The sequence below is a fragment of the Rhea americana genome, unplaced genomic scaffold, assembly GCF_003343005.1.
Source record: "Rhea americana isolate MKP2758 unplaced genomic scaffold, rheAme1 scaffold_298, whole genome shotgun sequence".
NCBI lineage: Eukaryota > Metazoa > Chordata > Aves > Rheiformes > Rheidae > Rhea > Rhea americana.
Window position 1 is genome coordinate 684,418 of NW_028186421.1, and position 27,751 is coordinate 712,168.

General features: G+C 38.7%; 1 protein-coding gene across 1 annotated transcript in view; it reads left to right on the forward strand.

Annotated features, from left to right (window-relative positions):
- Positions 1-18,034, forward strand: part of CUBN (cubilin) — a 143,555-nt gene extending 125,521 nt beyond the window's left edge. The window contains exons 59-67 of the mRNA XM_085309431.1: positions 441-658; positions 10,883-11,088; positions 11,961-12,123; positions 12,634-12,842; positions 13,520-13,667; positions 13,781-13,962; positions 15,032-15,197; positions 17,075-17,310; positions 17,714-18,034. Of these exons, the coding sequence (XP_085165557.1) occupies positions 441-658; positions 10,883-11,088; positions 11,961-12,123; positions 12,634-12,842; positions 13,520-13,667; positions 13,781-13,962; positions 15,032-15,197; positions 17,075-17,310; positions 17,714-17,821 (1,636 nt within the window). The 3' untranslated portion in view covers positions 17,822-18,034. The remainder of the gene's footprint in view (positions 1-440; positions 659-10,882; positions 11,089-11,960; positions 12,124-12,633; positions 12,843-13,519; positions 13,668-13,780; positions 13,963-15,031; positions 15,198-17,074; positions 17,311-17,713) is intronic.
- The last annotated feature ends 9,717 nt before the right edge of the window (positions 18,035-27,751 follow it).

The following is a 27,751-nucleotide window of genomic DNA, read 5'->3' on the forward strand; positions in this document are numbered from 1 at the left end:
ATTCTTCTGTCAGATATATGCTGACTCTGAACAAAGGCAGTATTCCCCAACTAAATGGAAGACACAGTTGGTCTGCAGTGTGAGCCTGAATTTCATATGCCTCTCATGTGCCCAAGGAAATTGCAGGGTTAGCAGTCTGCAAAAGTGAGGGAGGGTATGTTTGGACAGGGGAGGTCTGCTTCTTCACAGAAAGCTGAGGTGGGCTGACAGCTTGTCTTGTGAGAGGCCCGTTTCTTCGAGGTTGGTTGGTTGTATTGTTCTGCCATGCAATTTATAGCTCTGCTTGCTTGTCTTCTTGAACAGAGATGTCCGTGGTATCTGTTTATGTGTGGTTTTGGTCACTGCTATTACTTGTACCTTTCCTCAAGCATTAAAGACATACGTAATTTTGGAATAAATGTGGAAATGCTGTACTCTAATGCTCCAAGTGTATTCTACAGATTCAACAGCTTCCAGCTTGAAATGTCTCCCTCCTGCTACAAAGATTATGTGGCTGTATACGATGGTTCGGGCACCCAYGCTCCTCTCCTTGGGAAATTCTGTGGGTCAGAACTGCCCCCGAATGTCAAGAGCTCCAGCAATAACTTGTTCCTGGTGTTTAAGACTGACTTCTCTGGAGCAGCCAGGGGATGGAAAGCATCTTTCAGGGAGACCTTAGGTAAGACTATTATGAGACTGGTAACCCCAAGTGTCTGCTGAGAAGTAATTTCCTTGGTGAGTAGCTGTTACAGCCTCATTCACCAGGGGTGTTGGAAACAAAAGGTTTCTTAGTTTTTTGAACTGGCTAGGTAAAAGACTAGGATTATGGGATCCCTGGCTTCCAGCCCTGGCCTTCTTATTTTTTGCTTAACCTTTTCCTGTGTCTCCAAAGGCACAGATGCTTCTTGGGTGACTGAGGGCTTAGTAGCACCCAAAGTCTTCTCTTTTAGAGGAAATCTGGCAAAACCTGAGAACTCTCATCCTTCTGTAGTGACAGGTTGGTGATGCCCTGAAGATGCCTCCCTTCCATCCATCCTCCATTTCCTTGCAGTCCACTCCCATCTTTTTAAAACTAAAATGTTAAAATCAGTTAAGATTGGGGTGCTGATCTCCRCTGGGAGCAGAGATCTGGGAAATTTTTGGGATCAGTCTGGATAGTTGGCCCACTCATAAATCAGATCACACTGAGAAGACATTCATCATAAAATCTGTTTTGATGAACACAAAAGTCAGAGGAAAAGCTTCATTATTGCCTTAAAGAAGTTTAAACCAATGGTCTATTTTTAAGATCTATGTTGAAAGGGAATTTTTAAACTTCTTATAACATCTGAATTATTATGGAACGATAAGCAACAAATTATAATTATATGTACATTAATTTCATGCCATCACTACTAGTTTGTTGTGTAATTAACTCAATGTTTTTGTGATCTAGAAAGAAGTAATTGTCCGGTTTACAAAGCTGGTGCTCAGTTCAGAATGAAAGGCCTTTGTGGCAGGACAAACATAGTCTTCTGCTGAGTCACTGAATCCCCTCCYCACCTCTAGCCAGTGACTTTCTCATTTGATACAGTCTGAGAAAGTATTTACAGATAAGGAAAATAACTGGTTCTGCAGTCTTTGCCAAGAAAAATATTCCCACAGAACCTCATGGTCGTTACTATTATTAACTCTTTTTTTACTTCATTCTAAGTAATTGCTGCAACAATCTTTAAGTTCACTCTTGTGAACTGTTCTTTCAAGTAATGTAATGTTGCTTCGTATGTCACTGTTTTTGAACCGTTAGGCATCAGTTGTCAGAGATCCCCAAAAGCCATGGGTCCGTGTTTCCAGGGTGAGATCATCAAGAACTCCTCAAGCTCTTGCTCTTCCTGTTGGCATATAGTCAACTCTTTTTGCCACTGACTTCATTTTTATTTATACAGCTTGCCAGAAAGCCTGCTTAAACATACAACAGAAAACAAGCCAAGCTTTCCGAGTCAGTACCAAGCCTGATTATTTTCCAGAGTGAAGATAAGCTTTTTATGAATAATTTTTAATATCTTTTAGGCTGACTTTTGAAAGTACATTTCCACAGGCTCTTAAGGAGAGGGAGGGTTGTAATGTTGCAGGACTTATTTAGAGGCAATGGTGTTGCCCTGAAAGATGGCCCTGCTGGAGGTGTGGAGTGTGACAAAGAGCCCGCAGTGGTGAGACACTTAATGGTAGGTTGTTCTTCTCCTCTGTGGGAAGCAAGCCACAGGGACTAAACCACACAGCTTGAGGCATCCTGACAGCCTCAAGCTACTGCAGAATGGACGAAAAGTAGAAAAGTATATTATAAAAAGAGAAGATGAGTCACAGTCCTGCTGTTTGACTTCTCTGAGCAATAGAGMCAGGAAAATTTGTGACACATCTTTGTAATACAAGTTCTGAGATTCTTCTTCAAGTGAAAGAGAATAAAACCATGAAGATCGAAAAGCTCRTTGTTCTAAATGGTGCTTTACAGTAACTCCCTCATCGCTGCCRAAAGATAAAACCTATGTGGTTTTGTAAGAGTAGAAGTACAATCAGATGACAATTAATAATGATAAATCTCCTGGATAAGGAATATGAATCTGTAGAGCAACAACAAGCCTCATTCTCTGTTGGAAGACAAAGAGTACATTATTCTCTAGTTACCCTAGGGAAGCACAACTGGATAACGTAATTATTGCACTCTGTTTAATGTTGTGAGTGACCCCGATTATGTGTGGAAAGAAGCAAGCAGAAACAGTAAACCCTTTTGTAGCAAGCTAAACTAAACTATTTCCTTTCTTTACAAGCTCTTCCAATTTCTTTCCTGATTAGGCTTCTCTCAGGGATACTGCCAAAAGCCAGGGTTATCTATTGTTCATCTCTTGTTAATATTATTAATAGGGACTCAAGGGACTCAGTCTGATAACCAGTATGGTGAGAGAGAAGAGAGTAGATGAAGTAGGAAACCTACAGAAGCCTAGTAAGATCTACAGTAACCAGGCAGTCTAAGAGTTAAAYCCTGAAATATGTGTAGAGAAACATGCTCTGTTTTAATTAAAGCAATTTCTTTGCAGCATTCATCCTGCATTAGAATATTGAATTCCCCCCAGTAGGCAGAAGCAGCAAACTAACAGAAAGTACAAAATAACATTAATTTGACCCTTGTTCATGTAGTTCTGAGGGCTTATAAATTCACTGACCACCTCTGCTTCCAACAGAGTAGTAACCCTGTTGCTATGTTTGSAGACTTATTGGTCTCATATTTGGAATCACTGGACAGGCTCTCAAGCTAAGYTGATGAATTGAGCTGACTAGGGGATCCCAGCTTGCTGCAAGCATTGGATTTATGGAAAGAAAGACTCCTCCTCTTGCCTTAGTTACCACTGACCTTTTTTTTGCCTCTGCTTTCAGTCTGTAAAATGAGAGTTATACCTCCTTACCACAGTGAGTGTGTGCTCCTCTAAGCAATCAATAAAAGAATGATGAGAAGAGATAAATCAATACAAGCTTAAGAGATTTCATTACATCAGATGTCTCTGTAAAGGAAAAAGAGCTAAGATCTCTCCCTGAAGAGTGAAGTCTGGAGGTCTGAGCTTGTAACTTGGCCAAAGCTCTCCTGATCCCCAGCAACAAGAGGAGACCTGAGATTTTCAGGTGACCCTGGCTGGCAGGAACAAAACCTCATTTAGCTCTGCTGTCCCTGCTGTGATAACAGCGAATTTGTGCTTTAGTGATAAACAGAGCTTTTGCCTGTTCCCATCTACCCTCTCACCTCAATTTGTGATTCCTCTGAGGATCATGATACCAAGGCTGAGAAGATGTGTAAAAGGTCTTTTTTTTTTTTTTTCCTTGTTTTTAAAGAGTCAGCAACCCCTGTTAGGCGATGTAGCTGTGACCTTACTAACAGCACATCATTTCTGTCTGCTTGGCAGGTCTCTGCTCATGTACATAGCCCCATTGTCTCAGTTATGAAAAATATATCCCATTCTAAATGATCAGAGAAAGGGTCTAAGGGTTTTATGAAAGGCAGGTCTGCTCGTTGGGGCTGTTTTAGGAAGCCACATGAATTTGCAAGAAGCAGAAAGGTCAGGAAGTAGGAAAGATCAAGAAAATTGCTTTTTTTCTGCAGTCCTAAGTCCTGTTTGACTTCAAGCTGCAGTCTGCTCTTTCCCATCTCCTTTCTTGCACTATCTCCTGGTGAGTGTGCAGAAGTTCACATTGATCCTTTGTGAAAGAGCAATACAGTGCACTATATTAATACCAATAACATCACTTTTTTTGCATTTCTGTGGGGTCCAGGAGCTCACGGGCCATGATTCCACTGTGCTAGGCACAACACAGATACAAAGTGAAGCAACAATCTGCTGTAAAAAAGAACTTACAATTTAAACACAAGACAGGGGAAACCAGATGGATAGAGACATGCAAGAAGAACAGGGTGGCAACAGTGRGAAAAAATAGTGTTGTAGGCTCCAAGGCAGAAGAAATGCCTCCAAAACCCTTGGCAACCGCTAGGCTGTTGGAATGCAAACAGCCCATCCTGTGTGAGAGAGACGGGGAGCCTCYGCTCAGTCTCATTGTTCTCATGTTGCCAAGTTTTTCCCTCTAGGATCTCTCAGTCCTTTTTATTCAAATGAGCGTTTCTGAAGATTAATTGTTTTGCATAGGAAACAAATCTCAAGTGGATAGATTTGAGAGGAAAAATATTTGGAAAAAGGAGTCTTCCTATGTGATATACTAAAAATGCATTAATAGGTAATTCATATAAATAATCCTGTATACATATTGTAGAAAAAGATGACAATCTATATGCTTTCCTTCCTAACAAAATGATCTGTAACCTACCGGAGGCATCTGTCTTCTTTTATTCTATTAAATATGTATTAAATTACTTGTTTCCTGTTTGGAATACAATACACTAAGTGTCTGTCGTTAATAGGTTTACTGTTATGCTCTCCTCTAATGAAATTAAAATGTGCTCTTAAAAAATAGATCCAGTAGAATTTTGACAGCACTTTTATGCTATTTTATTTTGTCAAGACAAAACTTTGGCTAATATAGTTGTAAGTCCAGTTCTGCACTGTGAACCAAAAGCCTGGCTCACTGTATTTGATGTCAAGACACAGATTTTCAGCAGTGATCGGTATGCGCAGTTTCTGCTGATTCTGTTTGGATTGTTCAGAATCACTGAAAACACAACATTCAAATGGGCAGTATAAGATGTAAAATACCAGTTTGATCATTCTACTGTATRGACAGAGGTAGGGTCTCTTTTTGTGAGTAATTACTAAATTCTCACACCACCAGCAGTATTTCATTGCAGTGATTAATGTAAATAATTTTAGTAATTTTAGTGCCTGCTGTCAGTGGCACCGGTGACCTGTACTGACAACAGCAATTATGTCCTGTCAGTTGGGAAAGGACACAGAGACTCTAGGTCAGCTCATTCAGATTTATTGGAAATTTTTCTTCTCCAACAAGAAAATCTTAGAAGCATGGGTCCTTGACTGTACCATGTGAGCGCTTTTGCTGAATTCAGTGCATCTTTTCATGCCTTCAGAAAACCAGCAGTGCCTGGCATGATTTGGCAGCCCAGTAGGATCAGGTTCCAGAGATTAGATCCAGATATCCAACCTGGGCTTAGAATGTGGTTCTGCAGAGGGTCAAGCTGGGAAGCAAATGTCTTGAAACTCAAATATGTTCTTGCAAAGCTTTCTTTAGACTTTTAATCCACGTAATTTTCTACCAAATATATTACACATTTCAGATTCATTACATTGTTGTGGCTTAACCATGAATACCTTAATCTAATAGAACAATGAATCAATCATGGCTAATAATATCTTTTCCTGATCTTATTATAGTCTATAAAAAATATCAACATCCTTAACAAACTCATAATATCTGTTCATAAAATATCACAGTTTCCAGACTGTTTGTAAATGTCTTGTGACATCAATAGGTTAAAAAATATACACCAGTATGCATCAGCTTGATGTCTGATTAAATTTAGAAGGCATTTGTAGTGTTAAAATACCTCTCTTCAATATTTCTGAAGAAACACATCTGTTAAACTAAGGGACAGTGTATATGTGCCTCTCAGAAATGTCAGTTATTTAATGTCTGTGACATTTATTTTCCCAAAGTAAAATAAATAGATGTTCAGCATACTCAAATTGGACAGACAAGAAAAGAGGTAGACATTTTAAATATGAAATTTCTGACTGATCTGGAAAAAATGAGGAGTTGAAAAATTATTTTTAGACACAGTGATTAACCATAATTTTGTAGTGATAAAACGGTTAAAAGATGATGAGATATTCAGAATAAAGGCACTTCACACAACTGTGGGTAAAAATCTCTGCTGGTATAAATTGTCTTAGTTTCACTAAAGTCAATAACTTCCTCCATTGAAAATCTGTACTGCAATACAGACATTTCTGATTCACATTGGAAAAAAGATCTGCTAAGGGCTAGGTAGTTACAATGCCAACGGATATGTTAATGCAGTTAACAATTTTTCTGAGGAAAGTATTAGAATGAGGCCAGACTGCATGTCTGCCTCTTCTCTCCGAKACAAGTATCAAGGAGATAAATAGAATGAGACATCTATTACAGTTTAGCAGAAGTAGGACAAGCTTGGCAGAGAGCTTGGCTGTGCGACAGGCTTGGCTGTTGTATTTGGGATGAGCCAATAGCCAGAAAACCTATGTATATGAACCTCCTCTGGCTGCATTTGCGATGTCCTTCTGACACAGGAGATTTGCACTTTGCAGTCTTGAACGTCCCTGCAAGCACCATCAGGTAAAATAGCTTCCTGCTTAAAGGCCAGGCTGAAGATTGAAAGGACCCCTGTGCTTTTTGAAGTCTCTCCCTGAAATGTTGCAGGTGCTTTGGGGCCTGCCTGTGCAGAGTGACGATGTCTATACAGTGGCTACCACACATTGGAATTTGACCTCGAAATCTCAGCTTGTGAGGGTTAACCAACTTTCAGGATCAGCCATAAGACACATTATGACAGTATGATTTCTGAGTTGTACATAGTTCTGAGTTGTACCACAGTACGTGGTGGTATGTGCCATGATCCAAGGAGCTATGACGTAATTATTACAGCATGGTACAGCCTCTTTTCTGCACTGGAAATTCTAAAGACCTTTAAGACAGGAGGCATTGATCTTGGCAGAGTTAATCCTGGCTTCCCCTGATTTTTAATTCAGATCAGACATAAGCCTAGAGTTCCCAGGGATGCTTTTAGGTGAGATCAAATGTGATTCAGAAACCTGGAGAGGATTTTTGGCTCTATTTAAGCAGAGCTAGAACTTTGAACTGTGCTGTATTTTGGTAGACAATTATAGGGCTTGCTGTTCTTAGTGATTAGAGAAGAACAGCAAAATTCATTTGCTGTGTTTTGAAATGTCATCAGTTTAGCAGTTTCCAATTGATTTAGAACTATTTGGTAGGCTCGCTTTCATTGCATCTATACCTGTATAAATGATCCTGGCTGTGCTTCAAAGGCAGCAGCTTCAAAGATTCATCTTCATCTTGGTTTCACATCTAGAGGATATAACTCTAGCAGAGAAACATGTGCTTGCTCTCTGCTGTAATTATTTTTATTTGCCATAGTGAACCTTCAATTCCTTCCTTTCTAAATGGTCCTTCAGCCGTTTAGTTTCGCTAATGCTTTTCACCAAAAGCAATTAATGATGACAGTGTCTGTCCTAGTTCTTCTGATAATTTGTGCTCTCTGGCAAGCTGTTTATCAGGAGGACACGATTACAATCTGATTTATGATGACCTTATGATTTGTATTTCAAATAAGAAACCAGAGAGAGAAGCAACACAGCCATGTAATCCATCCACCTGCCCACACAAATATTGTTCTATAAAGTACATTTCTCATTATTTTTATCAAGCTTGTCTTTTATTATCTAAGATGATGATCTTTTTCAAGAAGTTCTTCTATAAACTAACAGAATTCTCAGTCCCAGATTCTGCCTAAATTTTAGCTATGATCTTTTTGGTTGTGTTATCCAACAACAAATATCAATGATGGCAGCTACTATATGGCCTTCTATTCATGAATGGTGATGATTTTTAAAACAACGAACTGCACCCTGGCTAAAATGCTGTGCAGTAACGTTCCTCTGTTACAGGGAGTTCTCCTCTGTTAAGTAGTTGGTTCTTCCTTCACTTGTGGGAGTTCCCACAGACCTACATGGGTTTGCTGTTCTGTGACTTTTAGTGGTTGCAGTCAGATGTAATGGTGATTAATACTGAAAAATACAAAGGTAGAAGAATAAATTTTTCAGCAGGGTCTTCTCTTTATTTGGCTTGATGCAAGGCTACTTGATATCTTGGTTGGCTTCCTGTCTAGCTGTTTTTTATTATATACTGTCTTGTAACCATTTGATTCAACTCTGGCTGAGCAGGCTAAACATTGTGAAAGCTAATGATGAAACCACGTATCTATTAACTGTAAATTATACCTTTATTTATTTACCTCCCCTTAGATGCTATTATTGGTTATACTAGCCAGAAATATTTTTCATATAATGAGGGTTTGGCCTGTTTCTCTCTCTGTCAGATCCATTTTATGGCTTGCCCATATCTGTATTTTTTGGTCAACTGAGCTGCCTTCATAGCTGCACAGCTAGCAATAAAATGCATTATTGTAAAGGCCCAGACATTTGATATCCAAAAAAAGGACAAGCCAACCAGCATTGAAACCTCCCCTGTTGCATTAGTTGCGGCAATGCTCCAATTACTGTTGCAATGTTCTGACTGGCATGTTTGCAAGTCTAACTATGAAAGAGGAAGGGGAGCTTTGTAAGATGTGCTGACCTGTATATCACTAGAGATTCAATATTGCAGGACTGGAGAATTAGACTATGATTTATGCTTAGTGATTCTATACTTACTGTATGTTGTATGGATGAGGTCCAAAATGCTGAGCAGGAAATAGCTCCAAGAAACTTACTTTAAGAGGTTAGAATAAATCATACAGAAGGGTCAACCCAGAGAAAAATAAAACAAAAATGCCCTCTTAGTGCAATTGGCACATTCTTGTCTGACATTTTCCTCCTTCCTAGGATATTTGTAAGATCATGATTTATTGGTTACATTTCCCTCACGGTTGTTTTCAGCTTCTGCAGTGGCACTGGAATTACATTAACACTTCTCTGAGTTTCTGATTTCATTATTAGAACAGCCCACAAAACTGGACTACAATCCTGACTTTTTCATGTTGCTCCTGTAATAAGTTTCTTCTGCTCATTTCTAGCTATAGCAAAGGCTTAAATCCCATGTTATTAAGCTTTTGGTTTTAAATTAACTTCTTTCTAGGGTGGAGTTTTTTCCAGCTGTGGTTAGTAGAGCAGGATGATATTTATTCTTAGTCACTGATTTAACCATTACAGTCTGGCAGGACTGGGCTGTCTCCAATCCATAGTTACTGATGCAATCTTGATACTTGGATGCTGATTTTACTCCAGAGTGATCTTTTGTAATACTGTAGCTCACGCAGTGCCAGTTTTCTATGACTAGAAATACACCAGTGTGTCAAGGTGAAGTCATTGTATGTGGGCCAGAAAGGCAAGTCTTACACATGCAAACGAACTTACGAAACTATGTTCCTGTTGCTTATCCACAGCTGAAGCATCTTTTGCTTATCCAGCTCTTCTAAAAGCACTCACCGTGGGAGACAACAGCCTGCATGCAGTTACTGCTTCATTCTGTACAGTTTACAAGCACTCTTTATCAGATTCAGCCAAAAGCAAGAGTATGAAACGCACTTTATTTGAATCCCTGAGCTGGTCAAGAAACCCCATAGAGACTGGGAAAGCCTAAAGTTAAAAAGTGGTCAGCTTTACTAAGCCAACCCAACTTCTAGAAATCAAAATAGGGAGGAAAAAAGAAGTAAAAATGTATCCCTTCAGGTAGTTCTATTTTTTGCTTGTTTGTGATTAGATGTAATAAGAGAGTTCTGATTTTCTGAGTAATTGGTTTTGTCCAAAAGGCATTGATTTCAGTGTAACTGAAAACATTATAGTGTTCAAATTTTCACAGTGAGTAACTACAGTTATGGACTAAGCTCTGTTTGTGAAATCCAAATGAAAAGTAGCCTGCTTTTCGGATGGATTGTTCATCTATAAGTTCCCACAAAATTCAGCACTGCCAGAAAGAGTGAATATGAGTCTCGGTCCCAGATATAGGCTGCCAAATTCAGTGCCACTGGAACAAGGTTGTATTGGCAAAATAAGCCACTCAATTTTTAACCAGATTTTGAAAGTTAACAACTCAGTGCCCCCTGTTGTCCAAGTATTGTTAGTGGTAGGTAAGAATTAAAATGCTTTATAACCATTATTCTGCTACTTAATTTCTGTCTTCTGTCTGCTTACTTTCTTAAAAAAAAAAGGGGGGGGGGGAAGAAAAAAAAACAGCTGTATTTTCAAAGTAGAAACAGATTTCACATTCAACAAAAAATATGAGCCTAGTGGCTAGAATTTGCTGCTCATCCAGTCTCCACTAATCCAGTTTCTTTAAGGAATCTCTACCTAAGCAATCAAAAACGCACCGTTAACCCATCACAATTCTTTGTTTCTCAGCATTCATTTCAGTCATAAGAGTTTTAGCTTCAAAGTTCATAATAAAATAGGCCAGAGATTTGTGGAGTAAATCATTCATGCTGAATGTTTTGGCTCTTGCCTTTTTTAATTCTATCAGATCTATTTGTAATCCATATCTACCTAAAGCTGTTTGTGCTGTAAGCATTTTAATCGTTCAAATAGTCTTTGTGGGATGGGGTAGTAATATTCTATAATGTAGAGAAAGCTGCTATCTTGACAATAATGATTTGAAGATTACATAAATGCCAGGAATTGCTTTTAAAAAGTTTCTTCTTTAACAGGACCTCAGCATGGCTGTGGTGGTTACTTGACAAATTCAGCTTATAGCTTTGGCTCTCCAGTCTCCAACACGAATGGAAGATATGAGAAAAATCTGGAATGTGTATGGATCATAACTGCACCTGAAAACAAACTGATCAACCTCACCTTCATTTCATTTGCCCTTGAAGCACAGTCTGCTCGAACTTGCCGATATGATTATGTCAAAGTAAGATAGCTATGTATTTTAACAAGAATATGTCCATGAGGACATAACCTTAAGGTTAAAACTTAATTAAGAGAAAATGTTTTTATGAAGAAATTCAATTACTAATATAATTTTTCAGCTGGTTAGATTGCTACTGCAGATGAAATCCTGCCTTTTTGGAAGCCAATGAGAATTTTGACATTGGCTGTTTACGGGTATAAGCTTTTGTCCTCAGACTGCCATAAAAATGAGTATATATTTCCATTCCACAGAATGGAAACAAACCAAAAGTCAAGCACTCAGGAAGTAAAGATGAAGATTTCATTATTATACCAAATCACTTGAAAAGACTTTGATTTTTTAAAATTTGAATAAATAAATCTTGATGCTGAATGTTCACCTCTGAAAGCTATTCTGTTGGCAATGAGCACATAAAACATAAGTTACATAGTACAGTGCTCCCGAACAAGATCCACAAAGATCTTAACATCCAGAAGATGGCTATAGAACCAGCTGAGCATATAGAAATGCTCAATGTAAAGAGCAATGAATTCTACATTTTGATGAACACAACCTTTCTCACTGAAAAGAGTTTGAGTTTCCATATAAAAAATAAAAGCAAAACCACTAAATTAAAATAGAATAAATTTTTGATTGACTTGCTGAAATGAGACCAGAATGTTCCATAATGAGATTTATACCATCCACCGGAATTAGTTAATTTGATGGTGAAGAATTATAGTCATCAACAACATCCTGTTAAAGCACAAAAGCACCTTCTGTGCTTTCAAGTAAGAAAAATTGTAATGTCGAGGGGGTCAGAGAACTTGATTTCTATTTATTTGTTTGTTGTGCCAAAAATATTAGTGGGTTGTATGCTTTTCTCTCTTCAGCTATATGATGGAGATAATGAAAATGCCAATTTAGCTGGCACGTACTGTGGATCTGTGCTGCCAGCTCCTTTTCTATCTACCAGTAATTTCTTGACTGTGAAATTTGTCACAGATAATTCTGTGGAAAGGGAGGGTTTCAATGCTACCTACACCTCAGTGGATCGTAAGTACATATAGATTTATGTTTATGTATTATGTGTATATGTGTGTAATATATACTGTTACGACTCTTATGGAGAAATACACACCTAAATAGTAAATCATCAAAACTCGTTATAGATACAGGGTTCAGGGAAGGGAGAAGAAAGTCCTCAGCATAGCTCTACAGAGCGCTTCAATATAAGAAAGCTTAAAGCCGCACTGCTGGACTCCAGCGGGATTCTCTTTGGTCTCCTCTGGCTGCAGGGGTATTGTCAGACCGGAGTGCAAAACAGGAACATGCTATCCTAAACTGCTAACAGGTATCCTGGTGTTACAGTGACCAAGCATTTATCTGCATTTCATGACATACATAGACATCGCAATAGAATGTTTTCTACCTTATTTTTTCTCTAGAGAATCACAGGTAAATAAAAAAGTATACTGTCCAGTATAAGTTTGTTTAATAGGTAATCTCTTTTTCCCAGTTGGAAAGGTTTTCCTTCTGTGATGTTCTTACTGCTATTTTAAACAGGATTATGTGGAGGAACATATAATGCAACTTCCACTTCCCTGACTGCAACGTCACCTAACTTCCCGAATGAATATCCTTCATTTACCCGCTGTATGTGGATCATTGATGCCCCTCCACAGCAGCAAGTCAGGTTGGTGGTAGAGGCCTTCCACCTCCACTCCAACCAAGACTGCTCTCAGAACTACCTAGAGCTCCAAGACTCACCAATGGTAGGAAAGTTACAGTTGATACCATGCTTTATTCACAGCTACTCACATTCAGCTCTCCTCATGCTTTGCAAAGAGAGGAGAAGGCCACTGATTAGCAATAGATTCATTGATTATTCTGGATGAGGGTGTAAATCCAAAACATTATGAACTCTGTCTCACTTAAGGCATGCAACTAGTACACTGATTTCATGGAAGCAAATTATACACATTGAATTTGACCTGCTGAGTATTACACAAATTTTCACTGTTGCACCAAGTAATAGAGCTGCCAAACTTAACACTCATAAAATGCTGGCCAACAGCAGGTTCTCATAAACTGATTGTACTTGCTTCCATCCAAAAACCATGACAAAAATGGATATTCATGCCAAGAAGAGTTTTTGAGGAAGGCATCAGAAAAGAAACAATGTGTCCATTGTATTACATTATTCTAAACCGTCTTTCATTGTTTCTTATTTTGGCATGAAAATACTGTTACATTTTACTTGCTTCTCATCACATTGAGTGTAAGAAAGAGGTTGAGACATTAGTAAGTGATTTCCTTGAGAACTTTAACATGAGACAGCTTAACTGGTATAGAAAGTACTGAAAGATCTACTACTCACTTCAAGCTGGTAAGTAGAAAACTGTGTTAAATGACTAAATGAAAGTAACTTGTGATATGTATTGAATTCCAGCACAGCCAAGGATCAGTCCATAGATTCTGTGGCACCGAAACTTTTTCTGTCCCCGACTTCTATTCTTATGACCGCACTGCCATTGTGACTTTCAAATCAGATGAATATATGGCTAACAATGGAGTTAGATTTACCTATCAAGCTATAGGTAAGCTTGAGCAAATGTCTAGAACATCTGCCAACCATTTGTTTTACTGACTCCATATAGTAAAAAGCAATGCAGAGATCTGAAATGCTTATGTGTTTTTATTTTTTCTCAAGGTTGCAGCAGAGAGTATAACCAGTCATTTGGTTATCTGAAGAGCCCTGGGTGGCCTGATCATCACCCCAATAATATAGATTGTTCTATTGTTCTACGAGCTCCACTGAATCACACAATTTCTCTCTTTTTCCATGCTTTCAGTCTGCAGGACAGCATCCAATGTTCGCATGATTTCTTAGAGGTATCAAGCAAGTATATATACTTTCTGGGCCTGACTCAAAGTCTGATAAAGTCAGAGGACAGTAACAGGATTGGATCAAGGTTAAGTTGAATTGACATTAGGAACTAATTTATTGCTATGGTTTTATGGTAAAAGTGCTCAGATGCTATAGTAAGAAGTTAAACATTATGCAAGTCTAAACCAAATGAATACATAGTTTTATTATCAGTTAACTCATCTTCACTTAGCTCTTGCTGATATCATGCAGTTACAGAACAAGTTAGGATACTTTTAATTTGATGTTAACATCTGTGGATGAACAGTAAGCCATAAATTTCATTACTTTCATTGCAGCAATAGAGTCTATCTACTTGATTTTTTTCTCTTAAAAAAAGAGCAGGCAAATAAGCTACAGTAACAAGTGCATGATACCTGCAAAGGCATTTGGTGTCAAGGAAAGTGTACACTCCTGTGTAACTTCTACTGCTTCTTTGAAAGGGTGTTGAATATTTCCCTATTTATTGATCAGGTGACAAAAATCAGATGTCTGTGGCAGAATAATTACTTTGTTCTCCTTTCTTAGCCTTCTTACTGTCTCAGGAAATGGCTCTGTACATCATCATTATTATAGCTCAGAAAAAAATCAGATTAAATGTGAGTTATGTAATATGATCTGTCTCTTATGTGACCAGGGAAAGGAGCAGTCTGTAGGGCAAAGTATTAATTTTCTCATCTAGAATATTACGATTTCTTATGAGAAGTAAAACATGGACTTACATTTGAAAGCACATCTTAGCCACTAAGTAACTAAGTAATTTTTCTCAGTCAGGAGATGCACCACACCATAAAATTTAGCTACCATGATGATGCTTGTTCTGTGTAACTGCTTGCAAAGCTCAGACTAGTTAAGTCACTTTTCCCTTCTACATGACAGTATCTAGTAGGAAAAATAAAAGTGTTAGCATGACAGTTATGGTATGTGTGCAAGTCCATACACACTTTTTGCTGTGCTTCTATCACTGCATAATTGTACTCATGTATAATTYGCACAGATATTTAATGTTGACAGGGTTTCTTGTGTCCCTTGAAGGTCAGAAATGGGAGTGATGAGCAATCACCACTACTTGGCAGATTCTGTGGAAACACTGTGCCCAGTCCCATCTTCCCTAAAAATCATATTGTCTACCTTCGTTTCAAGAGTGATACTTCAGTGGCTCATGATGGATATGAAATTACCTGGACTTCGTCATCAAGTGGTAAGGTTATAATAACAAAGTAATTCCACTCAGCAATTGTATACAGAGGAAATTGTATACATAGCAATTGTATACATAGAAAAGTGGAATTCAGACTACTCAGTTTGAGCTCTGCCTCATCAACACTCAGAACCTTCTCAAGCACCCTAGTCCACCATATTCAGTTGCCAGAGAGAGGCAGTTGTCCCTGAAGACCAGTGGGATGAGCTCTAATTTACCTGATGTAAGCAACTCTTTCTGCCTCCAGTGCTGGGGCACTGGGGATCTACCACTTCTGAGACTACAGAAAACATTTGGCACATCTGTCTTGTGTTCCCACCTGCTTATTATGCTTCTTCAGACGGAATGGTTGTGATGGTAATGACTCAGTCTACTTCCTTAGTAGTCCAGTAGTCCAGATAGGTCCTGGGATCTAGGCACTGCTAAGCCTAAGACTGAAATTTGCCTCAAGAGAATAACCTAACTATAATACTGTGTGGTAGACACATTTATAAATGGCCAATGAAATGACAGTGAATAGTTGGGTAACACAGTTTGCTGGTGACAATAGGTTATTAAAGACAGAAAATCAAATGGTCATCTGAAAAGCAATGCAAAAAAAACTAGCAGTATTGAGTTGCTTTTTGATAAAATGCCAATAAAGTTTAATGTAGGAAAGTGTTAATGAAGAATGTAGAGAGGGAAAAAAGACAATTCTGACTCTACCTAAAGAAATATGGGCTCTGAGTTGATTACTAGCCCTCAGGAACAAGCTCTTGGGGACAAAAAAAGACAGTTCTATGAGAAAATGAGGTCAGTTCTCGGTAACAGTCAAAAAGGCAAATACAATGCTAGGAATTATTAGGAAAGCAAAAGAGAGCAAAATAGATAGCCATTGTATAAATCTATGATTCATCCACACATTGAATATTGTGCACAGTTCTGGTCTGCTATTCTTACAAAGAATTCAGTAAAACTGGAAAACATTCAGGTGAAAGTGATGGCTTTTGTATAAGGGTCTTTGTAGGCTGAGACATTTTAATCTGAGTTCTGTAAAATTATGAGTATTATTTGGATGGTGAATAGTGATCAACTGTTCATTGACTTTTTCCATAGAAGAACGAGACGTCCTCAGATAAAGCCAGGGGATGGCAAGTTCAAAACAAATAAGGCTGTTAAGAAACAGTTCTTAAAACAATATGCAGTTAAACTGTGGAACTCCTGTCCATAGGATGGTACAAATTTACATAGACTCGTAGATAACTGAACAAATTCATGGAAGGTCAAGCTGATAAAAACTGTTAAATACAAAGATGCCATCTCTTGAAGCTGGAAAATGCTGGAGACTGAGAGCAATCTGGCAATGATCTCCACATGCTTACTCTTACCCTACATACTTACCTTTCTGTCAGGGCATCTACTTCTGCCCACTGTTAGAGACTTAACTCTGGTATAGATGGCCTGTGTTTTGACTTAGTATGGTTATTATGTCTGAGCTGTTCTCTGCTCTTTTCTATTAGATGATGATTCTTCACTACTCTTCATTCCAAAGAACAGCCAAAGAGAATTTGTCTCTAGTTGAGTAGCWGGGCACTCATCTGAGCAAAGGCAAACTTAAAAACTTTGGTTCCTGCACCAAGGAGTTTCAGGATTTTGGTTTTTTAATAGTCACTGATGGTCTAATGTATATTTTATATTCCTCTTAGAATGTTAAAACTGGAGCCTCAGTTTTGTGTCTTTTTGGAGTAAGGCTTGCGTATCTATCTTCATTGTTCCAGCTCACAGTGTCACTCCGTGTTTTTCAGGGCTGATAATTTATACCTTACCGATACACTACGTTGTGTAGTACCTTGTGAACCTTTTGAGCTTTTCAGCTAATTAACAGTGTCCATTTCCAGGATGTGGAGGAACACTGTATGGCAGTACTGGCTCATTTGCAAGTCCTAGCTACCCTGCAACGTACCAGAACAACACTGATTGTGCGTGGACCATTACTGTACCCAAGGGACGAATTGTCACAGTGAACTTTGATTTCATCAGCATCGATGACCCAGGGGATTGCAATAGCAACTATCTGATCCTTTACAATGGGCCAGATGCCAGCTATCCACCCACCGGCCCATTCTGTGGGATGGTATGTTTTCCCTACTGTATGTGTCTCTGCAATTGATTAAGATGAACCTTCATTTATGAATATTTAAGATTGTTTCCCCAATTCTCATGCAAATTCCATAAGGATAAGTAAAGATGAAGGCATAAGGCTTCTGTAGCACCTCCAGAGCCTTTTAATGCAGACCTTACAATGACATCTAGTGGGTGGCATCAGCAAACTATTTTGTCTGAATTTAGTTGCTTCATTTGTGATTCAAATATTTGTAACACCTTTTAGGAGAAAGGCAACAGTAGTATCTAGCACAGACCTGAGGTCCTCAACCTTTGATCCTACCTGTGCCTTAGATTTTGTGCTACAGTTGGGTTTTCCAAATGATCTTGGTATTCTAAAAAATTTTACACATTTTTCTTGTCTTTAATTTTAGGATACAAACATTGCACCTTTTACTGCTACATCACATCAAGTCTATATAAAATTCCATGCTGAGTATGTGACTTTACCATCAGGATTCCAATTAAGCTGGACAAGCTAGAATACCATTTATGAGAAATATATTCCTATTCCTTGCTGCACTGAAGAGACTTTAGATCATTACATAACACTTTGAAAACTGATTATGATCATACAACTAAAGTAAGGCCTTTAAAAAATTACTGAGTACAGTTTTTATGAATTTAGAATTCTGGCAAACAAATGTGATTTTCTGTTGTACTGAAAATAAACTATTATCTACTGCAAAACTGTGTTTCATAGTACAGTGAAACTGTGCTTTTGTTAATATTTAAAACATGCTTTTCTTATATTCTTCTATATAAATTCAAATGCTGTGATAGTATTTATTGAATTTCAATATCTTCATGATTCAAAATCTATTTTAGAATTAAATTTATGTGAAAATTAATTATACTTTTAGTAAATATTTTGCATTTCTAGATAAATTATAGTCAACTTCCTAGACATTTGTAAAACAGATATAACTTCTGTATAGGACAGATATAAAAATATTAATTTATTTTTGTTTAGGATTGGTTTGTTCCTTCCCTAAGCTTCAGTGTCTCTCTGACTACAGTGGTTTCTCTTATCATATGTCAAAAATGTTGTTCATGGGATGTAGGGAGGATATTGATTCCTAGCATGAAACAATTTTTGTTACAGCCCAGAAAAAAATGACAGATTCATTTCCTAAGTATTTCCTGGAATAGAGAGGCAAGCAGAATTTACATCACAGCAGAGAAACACTGGCAGATCTGGAAGAGGAAAATGTATTTTTCAGCTATTACTATTTTACCTGAGCCTCCTCAGAATTCTGGCTTTGTAAGTATTATGGAAAAGTCACTCAAAACAAAGCTAATTACTTCAGGTTACTATTGTAGCAATTGATTATAAATGACAAATTAAAGTGTTAATGGCAGTTTTAACAAAATCTAGGAATTGACTGGAGAGCCCCCAGTGGATGCTGAATATGCCATCATTCCACAAACTTAAAAAAAGTTTATAGTGTTTGAGAAGCCACCCTGGCTAAAAGAAAATGTAGAAAACAAACAAAATAGGAAGTAGGCGCCAACATATAAAACACAACTCAAAATGATCTTGTAATGGGTAGGAAAGAAAGAAATATATGAACTACCACTGTCCAACAGAATTCAGTGTAAGAGAGCATTTTAGAATCTTCCAAGCATCAAGAATCACAAAACCATAGAATGGTTGAGGTTGGAAGGGACCTCTGGAGGTTCACCTAGAGCACGTTGCACAGGATCATGTCTAGGTAGGTTTTGAGTATCTCCAGAAAAGGAGACTCCTTTTCTAGCAACCTGTTCCAGTGCTCTGACACCCTCACAGTAATGAGGTTTTTTMTCATATTCAGATGGAACTTCTTGTGTTTCAGTTTGCATCCATTGCCTCTTGTCCTGTCACTTGGCACCACCGAAGAGTCCAGCCCCATCCCCTTGACACCATCCCTTAAGATATTTGTAGACATTGATAAAATCCCCTCTCAGTCTTCTCTTCCCCAGGCTCAACAGGCCCCGCTCTCACAGCCTTTCCTCATAGAAGAGATGCTCCAGTCCCCTAATCATCTTTATAGTCCTGTGCTGGACTCTCTCCAGTAGCTCCATGTCTCTCTTGTACTGAGGAGCCCAGAATTTGACACAAGAAAGAAAAGTGCAACCTGGAAAAAGGAGAAATATCTGTATTTAGAGCAAACTGGGTGACATTTATGCCCTACCAAGCTGTTGGCAGAAAACTACTATTATTTCTGATAAGGGAAGATATAAAAGAGCATATAGTCAAATTAAACATTTTCAGATCAGTGGACTGAGAAAACTTTTGCTCAAGAGCCCAAGCCAAACTGCTTTCATATTAACAGTTAAGGAATGATACAATCCTTGTTCATAAAGTTTATTCAAAACCCCATAGGAGAGTGCAAACAGTCTGGAAAACCAAGTGATCTGAGCTGCCTGGAGGTATAGCTACAAAATATACTATATAGCAAAATGTAAGACAATGCAAAGCATATTTCCCACTGCGCTGTTCAATACAGTAGAGCTCACCTGTTTGGCTGGATCCCTGTAAGACACTTGTCCTAATCACTTCAACTATGTCTGCTACATAAAAGCAAGCTACAGAGAAGACGACCAGGGTCCAAGGTCAAGCGCACAAACTGATTCACATCCACATTCCTTAGGGCTTGCTTTACCTAAGATTTGTCTTGGAATGAGCTGGTTGGAGCTGCTACTAGCAGATCCCACTTCTATTTACCTGCACAGACACACCCTTTAATCCTATATTCTCAAATTGGCCTATGAAGTCTTTTTAGAGGCACATTGGTCATTTGTGGATAGTCAAGGAATTTCATTTAAGATTTAGGTGCATGTTCAAGAATTCCAGAGCTGCAATGTTAAAGATGATGATTGTCACATTCATGCAGTTGGAGAGTCCTATGTGTTAGATCATCCAGAATCAGTTTTATCAGTAAAAAAAAAATCTAAATACAAAATAACGTGAATTTAAAAGCAAAGAACAAATGCACCAATGGAGATTCTTGTTGGCTGCATCAGCTTCTTAACTAGCTTGCTACTTCTTTCTTCTTAGTTTAACCTGAAATCTCGTTATATTAGCTTAATATGAAGTTCCTGTTGCTTCCAAGAAGGAATAGCATGGCTCTTGCCTCCTATTTTAATTTCTCTTGTTGATGGTGGGAGGGAAGGGGACAGAACAAAAGCTACTACTTTTTGCCTATATGATTCTAAGTCAGATGGTTGTAAATTTGCTAACCTTCTGTTTTCCTACGAATAGGCAACAGAATGTTACAAAAAATGTCAGGGGATACGATCACACTGTAAGGTCTTTTTGATTAACTTTTCTGCCTTGCATCTTAGGACACTCCTGGTTTTAGACTGATTTCCTCTTTTGTAGCYTTCTTGAAGTTCAAGAATTATAGGGGAAATCCTATAATTTGTCAGATTTTAAAAAATATTAAAAGTATAGTTATTTTACTGATTTCATAACAAGGTTTATTTTAACACCCAAACATAACAGTACAAATGGTGAAACTGAGACTGGTCTACTTAATTTAAACATTTAACATTTCCAATTAATTTACTTAATTTAATATTCTACTTAATTTAACATTTTCTAAGAACCTGGACATTCTCTTAGTTAGAAAGGATAACGCTTCTAACTTATTGATGGATACTAAGGAAATACCATCTCCTGTCTGCTGAACATTAGTAAACATTACACTGTCTTAGTAACATCACTATGGGGAGTCTTTAAAATACAAAGGTAAAATATTTATACTCTTATAACACTTCTACATTTTTAGATTGAACACATCCAGCCGCAGCTCGCTAAGGATTTTCGTAACAGCAGAACATTCCCACACACCGCCACATTTCTGCCTTGCACAGTAGTCTACGCACCTTGCTTAAGCCCAGCTGGCGTCCTGTGGTAGAATGTTTCTAACAGGGGAGTGTCTTTAGCTGGTCCTTAGCTCAGCCCACTTCCTGCGTTTTCCGTCTTGAGATTTTGTCTTTTTGTTGGCTGTCTCACTTTACTGCTCTCTGGCTTCTTATCAGTGACCCTACTGTGGCGCAGACCAGGTACAAAGCTATAACAGAGCTGTATCTGTTAGACTGACTCACATATTATCTGACTGACTGTAAAAGCAAAATGCTTTCTCTGGGAGCAGTCAGGTAGTCCTCCTGAGAGCAATCTAGCTGAGTGTAATTAGTAACAGTGATTTGGGCACGTACTGCATGTGATTCTTCTCTATCTGCAAAACTCTTGTTTCATTTACCTGAAACAAACAGAATAATTGAAATACACACCTAAAATAATGGTCTACAATGTCTATCCCTCCACCTTACAACAAAAAGAGCAATCATACGTTAAAAAGTAAATCATATTGAACACTGATCACACCTTTTGAGGGAGGAATTATGCCTTGTTAGAACTGTGTCACGTCCTTAGGGATAACGAGTCCTCTAGGTCAGGTTAAACCTTAGTCTTGCCAGGAATAAAATTAACACATATACTTAATAAAAATGTGTATGTGGTTTTAATGAATGAAGTTCATTAGTGGCTTTTGGATTGAGACTGATAACAGTGACACAGCTTACTGACACAAGTTTAGTTTCCTGAAGACGGGTATGTTGGCCTACTCTAGGTTGGCCGATCTGCTGACTTTGTAAATACCATTTAGGTATGAGCTGGTGATCTGTGATGTACAGGTGGCAAGTTTCAGTGATTTGACCTTTAGCCTTTAAGTTCTATAGGGAATCTGCTGTTAAACTCACTCGTTTGTTTAAATCTGTATTTCAAAAAGTTTGGTATCACTGAGAGAAAAATCATGTTTCACACCGAAACAGATTAAATGTTTTCTGATAGTTTTCTGATACAGACAAACTCCTGGACTGTACTTCAGGACAATGTACTTGGTCTTAGTATGGCTTTCTGTGATAATAGCAAACAAATTTTACAGAATCATCGAACTTTTACAGTAAAAGACTAAGGAACACTATGARTAAGATGAATGGAAATGTATAATAATATTTTTTTTAAAAAAAAATCCAGCACTAACTAGTGGTTGGTGTACAAATACTCCAGTAAATGGTACAAATACAACACAATACAAATTTTAAGTGTGTAAAATGCATGAGTTTCTTTAGAAAAAATGAAAGCCCAGGAGAGAATTTATGCTCATAAAGACTGTTGAATGAAGCTGCTGGTACAAGGTTCAATTGATCGAATACAAMTGCCCAAAATAGTCAAAGTCTAAAATTAGAGTAAATTATCAATCCCATTCTTTAAAAAACAAGAACAAAGTAACCCACTGCTGTCCTCTAACATTTTATGTGAGGAACCACAACAGAAATACCACTGCAGAATTATTAAAGGGGACATYCTTAAAGGAGGGAGCTGTTACTGAGCCATGTTTCTATCTTGGAAGGTAAGGTGTGATTTAAAACACCTTTTAACTTGCTTTAAAATGACTAGGCAGAAAAATCAAACATGAACAACTAAACAATTAGATAATTATTTCAAGAAACTGCTATGTATTATTTGTAGCATTCAATAAAATTAAGACGACAAAATCTGTTTAGTAAGATGTATGATTTTGTTTTGCAATACCACCTTGAATACTTCTGTTTTTTTGCCTGTGCACAATCCTGTGTTAYAGATAACGTGGTAGTTCTGAATACTGCACATCTGCCGTATATTATCTGCATGACTACAAACATCCCCACTGTAAATGACAAAGCACAAATAATGAATACACATTTTTTCACTTTCCAGGGCCTTCAGCTTTTTAACCTATGTGCAAATCTTTTTCTGTATGTTCCTACATGGATTTATTCTTTATTTATATTCTTTTTTATTCTTTATATCTACTTTAGGAGACAGTTACATACAAATGGTAAATATCACAAAGACTAGGATTTGAAAAACAAGCACTAAAAGGCCTACAACATTCTTTTTTGGAAAGCGCTTCCCATGTAATAGGGCTATACTTTGTAAGTATAGTAAATAAGAAGTAATACAAGAATGGATTGTTGTGCTTATAGTTACTCGAACTAAAGGAAGGAGAAGATATACAGTTAATTTGCTAAAAAAAATGTGCTGCTGGTCAATCCAAAACATTAGCCAATGTYAGTTAAATTTACAAAGCAATTTTGGCTGAAAAAGTGATCACCAGGTTCATTAAAAAAAAAAAAAAAAAAGAGGGAGTGTCTGAGCTTCCCACAATTGCTTAAGATATGTGTCCTAGGCACCAGAATTAAAAGTATTTAATGTAATTATTTGTCAGCTGCTAATATAACACCACATAATTATTCTGTAGTCCTGATTAAAATGAAGTTTAAAGAAAATGAATAGCACTGACTACTCTTCATAGCAACAACAAAACTGAAAGATTACTAACAAATAAATGTTTAAAATATTTGGAAGCTGATGATAAAGTAGAGGCCATATTCTAGTAGAAGTCTGTTTCTATAAGGCAAAGATCAGTGAAATAAATAATTGTGTGACAGTTATCACGATTAATTGCTGTAACTACGATGGGTAAATTTTTACCAACAGTTCCAAGACGTACCCCTGGCTTTGTAGGTACATTGCATCATTTTGATTATATGTTAATCGTTCATTTAAATTGTTATGACAGCTTTTCTTGGAGGGAAAAAAGGTAAAAATAGAGTAATTATTTAAAACTGTATTTCCCTGTTTAGAAAAACTACATAGCACAGCCACAGCAAGGGTAGCGTGTGAGACTCTCCCTTGCTGTTCGCCAGTGCTGTGACCATCAGTGACCAGAGGAGAACTAGGTGGAAAGAAAGAGCAGCAAAAAGCAAATCCCYAGTCCTAGCTGCCTCGGCCACAGCAGAAACTGGAACAGGATGTGAGGAGTGCTGAGAGTCACTTTTCTCTCCTCTTAACACCATGTTGGCAGTGGCAGGTCTATTACACTATCCTGAGCATACATCAGTCTCGCACATTCATTGAGTTCATGGAAAAATCTCATTTTTGAGGGAGAAAGATAAGGTTTCAATTAGAGCAGTAAGTCAGGCAGCAAAACGGCATTATGTTGGAAATAGAAATGTTTGATCTGCTAAAAGACACCTCCATCTAGAGCTGTGGCCTCACTAGTGGATGGAAGTGCAAAGCAGGTGGAGGGCAGCTAGGGGTCGAAGACCCATGCACTGTCACCATGCACATCACTAAACACAAAGAGGAGCTAAAAAGTGTGAGCGAAGCAGACAGCAAAATGTTAGAGTTGCTCTGGTGTAGTGACACAGCAGTGATAAGCTAGGTCTCTGCAAACTTGCATTCAGTTCCCTCTGTAATGTCCAACTATATTAACCTGTATTCCTAAGGGCAGAAGGCATATGTCTGTCTATGTGCATCTTTCTCTGCAAAGACTTCAGACATTTGCTGTAGTAACATTTAAACCGAGTATCAAATTTGGAACAAATCTGGCAGTCTTCAAAGACATTTTCTAGTGGTTTCATAAACAAAAAAAATAGTAGCTTGATAGTAAAGAGAGACCTAAATAAGTGGCATTCTAGAAAAGGGAACTGACAGTATTTGGACTTAACGAGGCTAAGAGAGAACTGGGGAAGAGAGGTAGGGGATAAATGAGGGAAGACAGTGTTAGTGCAATGTCATACACCTTCTGTAGGAAATTAGTCTTCACAAGTACAAATGCTAATGGAACAACTGAAAACTAAGTTTTCAAGATCAGTGAATGACCTGACAGTTGGRTAGTGAGTCATACATACTTACTTTCCAGCTCATTCTCATCCAATTGATACTTAGTGCTTCATGAGGAGCTGAACAGCTTTAATAGGAAGGACTGACAAGACTCTCTCTTTGCCAAATCCAATATAGGCCTCACTAGTATATTGATTAGTGTGTTTACTCACACAAAAGGTTTGCTAAAGCATTAACCAAAGTACAAGGTGTGATGGATAGATGAACTGTTTACACAAGAATATGATAGTAAGATTAGGTACATGGTAAAAAAATGCAGTCCTGTCAAAAGCAAGTAATGGGAGTATGTTCATTAAACAGGGAGTGATTAAGTGCTGATGACAGAGGTAGAATGTGGACATGAAAAATTGTGTACAATCTAATATACACTTGTTTTGATCACTGCATAAACAGGGCAATAAGAAGCCATGCAAGCTTTTATCAGCCCTGGAGACATGTTTTTGTAGCAGTGTGTTTTCACAGGCATGTGTGCTTTATCTGCTTGTTGGAATAATTACAGACAATAACTGTGGCTAAGCCCTTGCTACCAAATGAGGCCTGTGAGCATTCTTTATGAAACAAAGACTAGCAGACAATGTGGCAGTGAGGTGTTTGGGATTACAACTCAGACAATAACCAAGCACTTGGGGCAGACAACGACAATTGGCTGGCGGCAATCAGGGCACTTTTAAGACAGGAATGTGATGCAGATTCACATCCATGCAGATGAAAAGGAAGTGTATATTACTGCCTTATACATCTGAGTGAATGTTTGTACTGCTGGGCAATCAGGATAAATTGAAGTTATTCTAGTTATGGTTTGTAAGAAAGCTGAAAGTGGTCCCTAACTTCAGGAGAGGACTCAAGGTAGAGTGCCATTCACAGATAAACATGCTATTGCAGCCCAGATTTAAATCCTCACATTCCCCCAAAAAATGCAAAAGCTAAAATTACACTCCTAGTAGTATTTCTCACTTGTTAGTTTTGGCATCTTCCCATTCAGCACATTGGTTTCTGTGGATATTATTTTAGGCTTATAATTAACACCATGCAATGCATACGAAGCATAAATGCAAAACTCAAGGTTGTAATTCTCAGTGTATAGCCAGGCCTTAGGTCATTTGATTGGCTCTGCCATTAATTGCCCTAAGCTTCCACATGTGTGGACTGACCATAAGAAGTTTCTTAACTCCTAGCCTATGTTGTATAGGTAAACACATTCTAAGCAGCAAGGTTATGACTTCTAGAGCATGATGACTTGTTCAGTTAAAAGTGCTCAGAATCTGGGCCCAATCTTGTAACTAATTTTGCTGCTAAAACTGATTAGAAAATTCAGAAAAAGCCCGTGAAAGATACAAACTACTGATTTATTGAATCAGAGATGCTTTGCAACAGTATCTTTTAAGGAGCATTTGTCAAACTTTAGAGTGCTCCGAAACCCTCTTTGGTCATCTACTGGGGAGGCCAAGCTTTCAGGCTCTATGGCACTGCAGCTCCTCCATGCTGCAAGCTGTTGCTGACTGGGAGGAGACAGAGCTACCAGGCCTTGGGGTACAGAGTTGACCAACTGCCCTGAGCATAGCACCTCCCAGTTTCTGGACTCCTCCCAGGGAGTTAGGAACTACTGCTCCTGCTAAGAATATGCTATAGAGAAGTGTGCCCCAATACATTTTTCCTCTTTGTAAAATGGTGACACATCCACCACAATCTAACTTTCTGGGTTTATATTTGTAAAGTGCCTTTGAAGTGACAAATGAATGAAAACTAGTATTATCACTGTACTTTGGAAAGACCAGATGTCTCAACATATGATAGTTATCACAGGCATCACACAACCATGCATACACTAATAGGAAAGTCTCAACAGGCCAGACATCACGTTAACTAGAGGTTCTCCACTCATCTAGATGTAAAATTATCCCACTAATGGGCTTAGTGAGTCAGCTTAGAAACAAGCCACCATCTGAGCAGTAGCACTCACAAAGCAAAGTCTCTAAGGTGTGAGCTCCAACCAAAGTAGACCCATCACTTCTCTAGTGTCTACTACATCAGAAATCACACTGCAACACCTCCCTCAGGGACAGTGCTCCTTCACCTGTCACACTACTTCTGTGATACTGGTGGGAGTGCGTTTGAAATGGCTACGCAGTGCCACAGGCCTTGGGAGCTGGCCCAGGAGAGGGAAGGCTCCCTCAAGCACAGCAAGCTGGGGCAGCCAAGGGTCCTCTGAGGGAGCTGGGCTCATGTCTCCAAGCTCAGGTACCCCGGGATTTCACTCAAACAACTCTTGCCAATAGGGGCTTGTAAAAGTCTCTTCTCCTTTTTCCTGCAATTCTACTCTTTCCCCGCGCTGCCCCTCGCCCCTGCCGCGCCTCCCTACGCCCCCGCCGCCGGAAACACGACGGCGGTCAGCCGCCGCTCGTGCGCATGCGCCCGAGCTGCTCTCCGCGCAGGCGGAACCCCTGCGACTTGCCGCCCAAAACCCCCGCTGTCAGCTACGGGGTGCGCTTATTGGCCAGCAAACGTCTTCCTCCCGCTTCCTCAGCCAATGGCCAGCGGTCAGGGGGTCGTGACTGCGCGCTGATTGGCCTTCCGGAGCGGCACCTTTCTAGCTGTGGGTGGAAGTGTTCCCGCGAGGGGCTCGCCTTAGAAGGCGCGGGGAGCGCCGCTGCGTCCCTTGCTCCCCGTGGGAGGACGGCGGTGCGCCTGCGCGCGG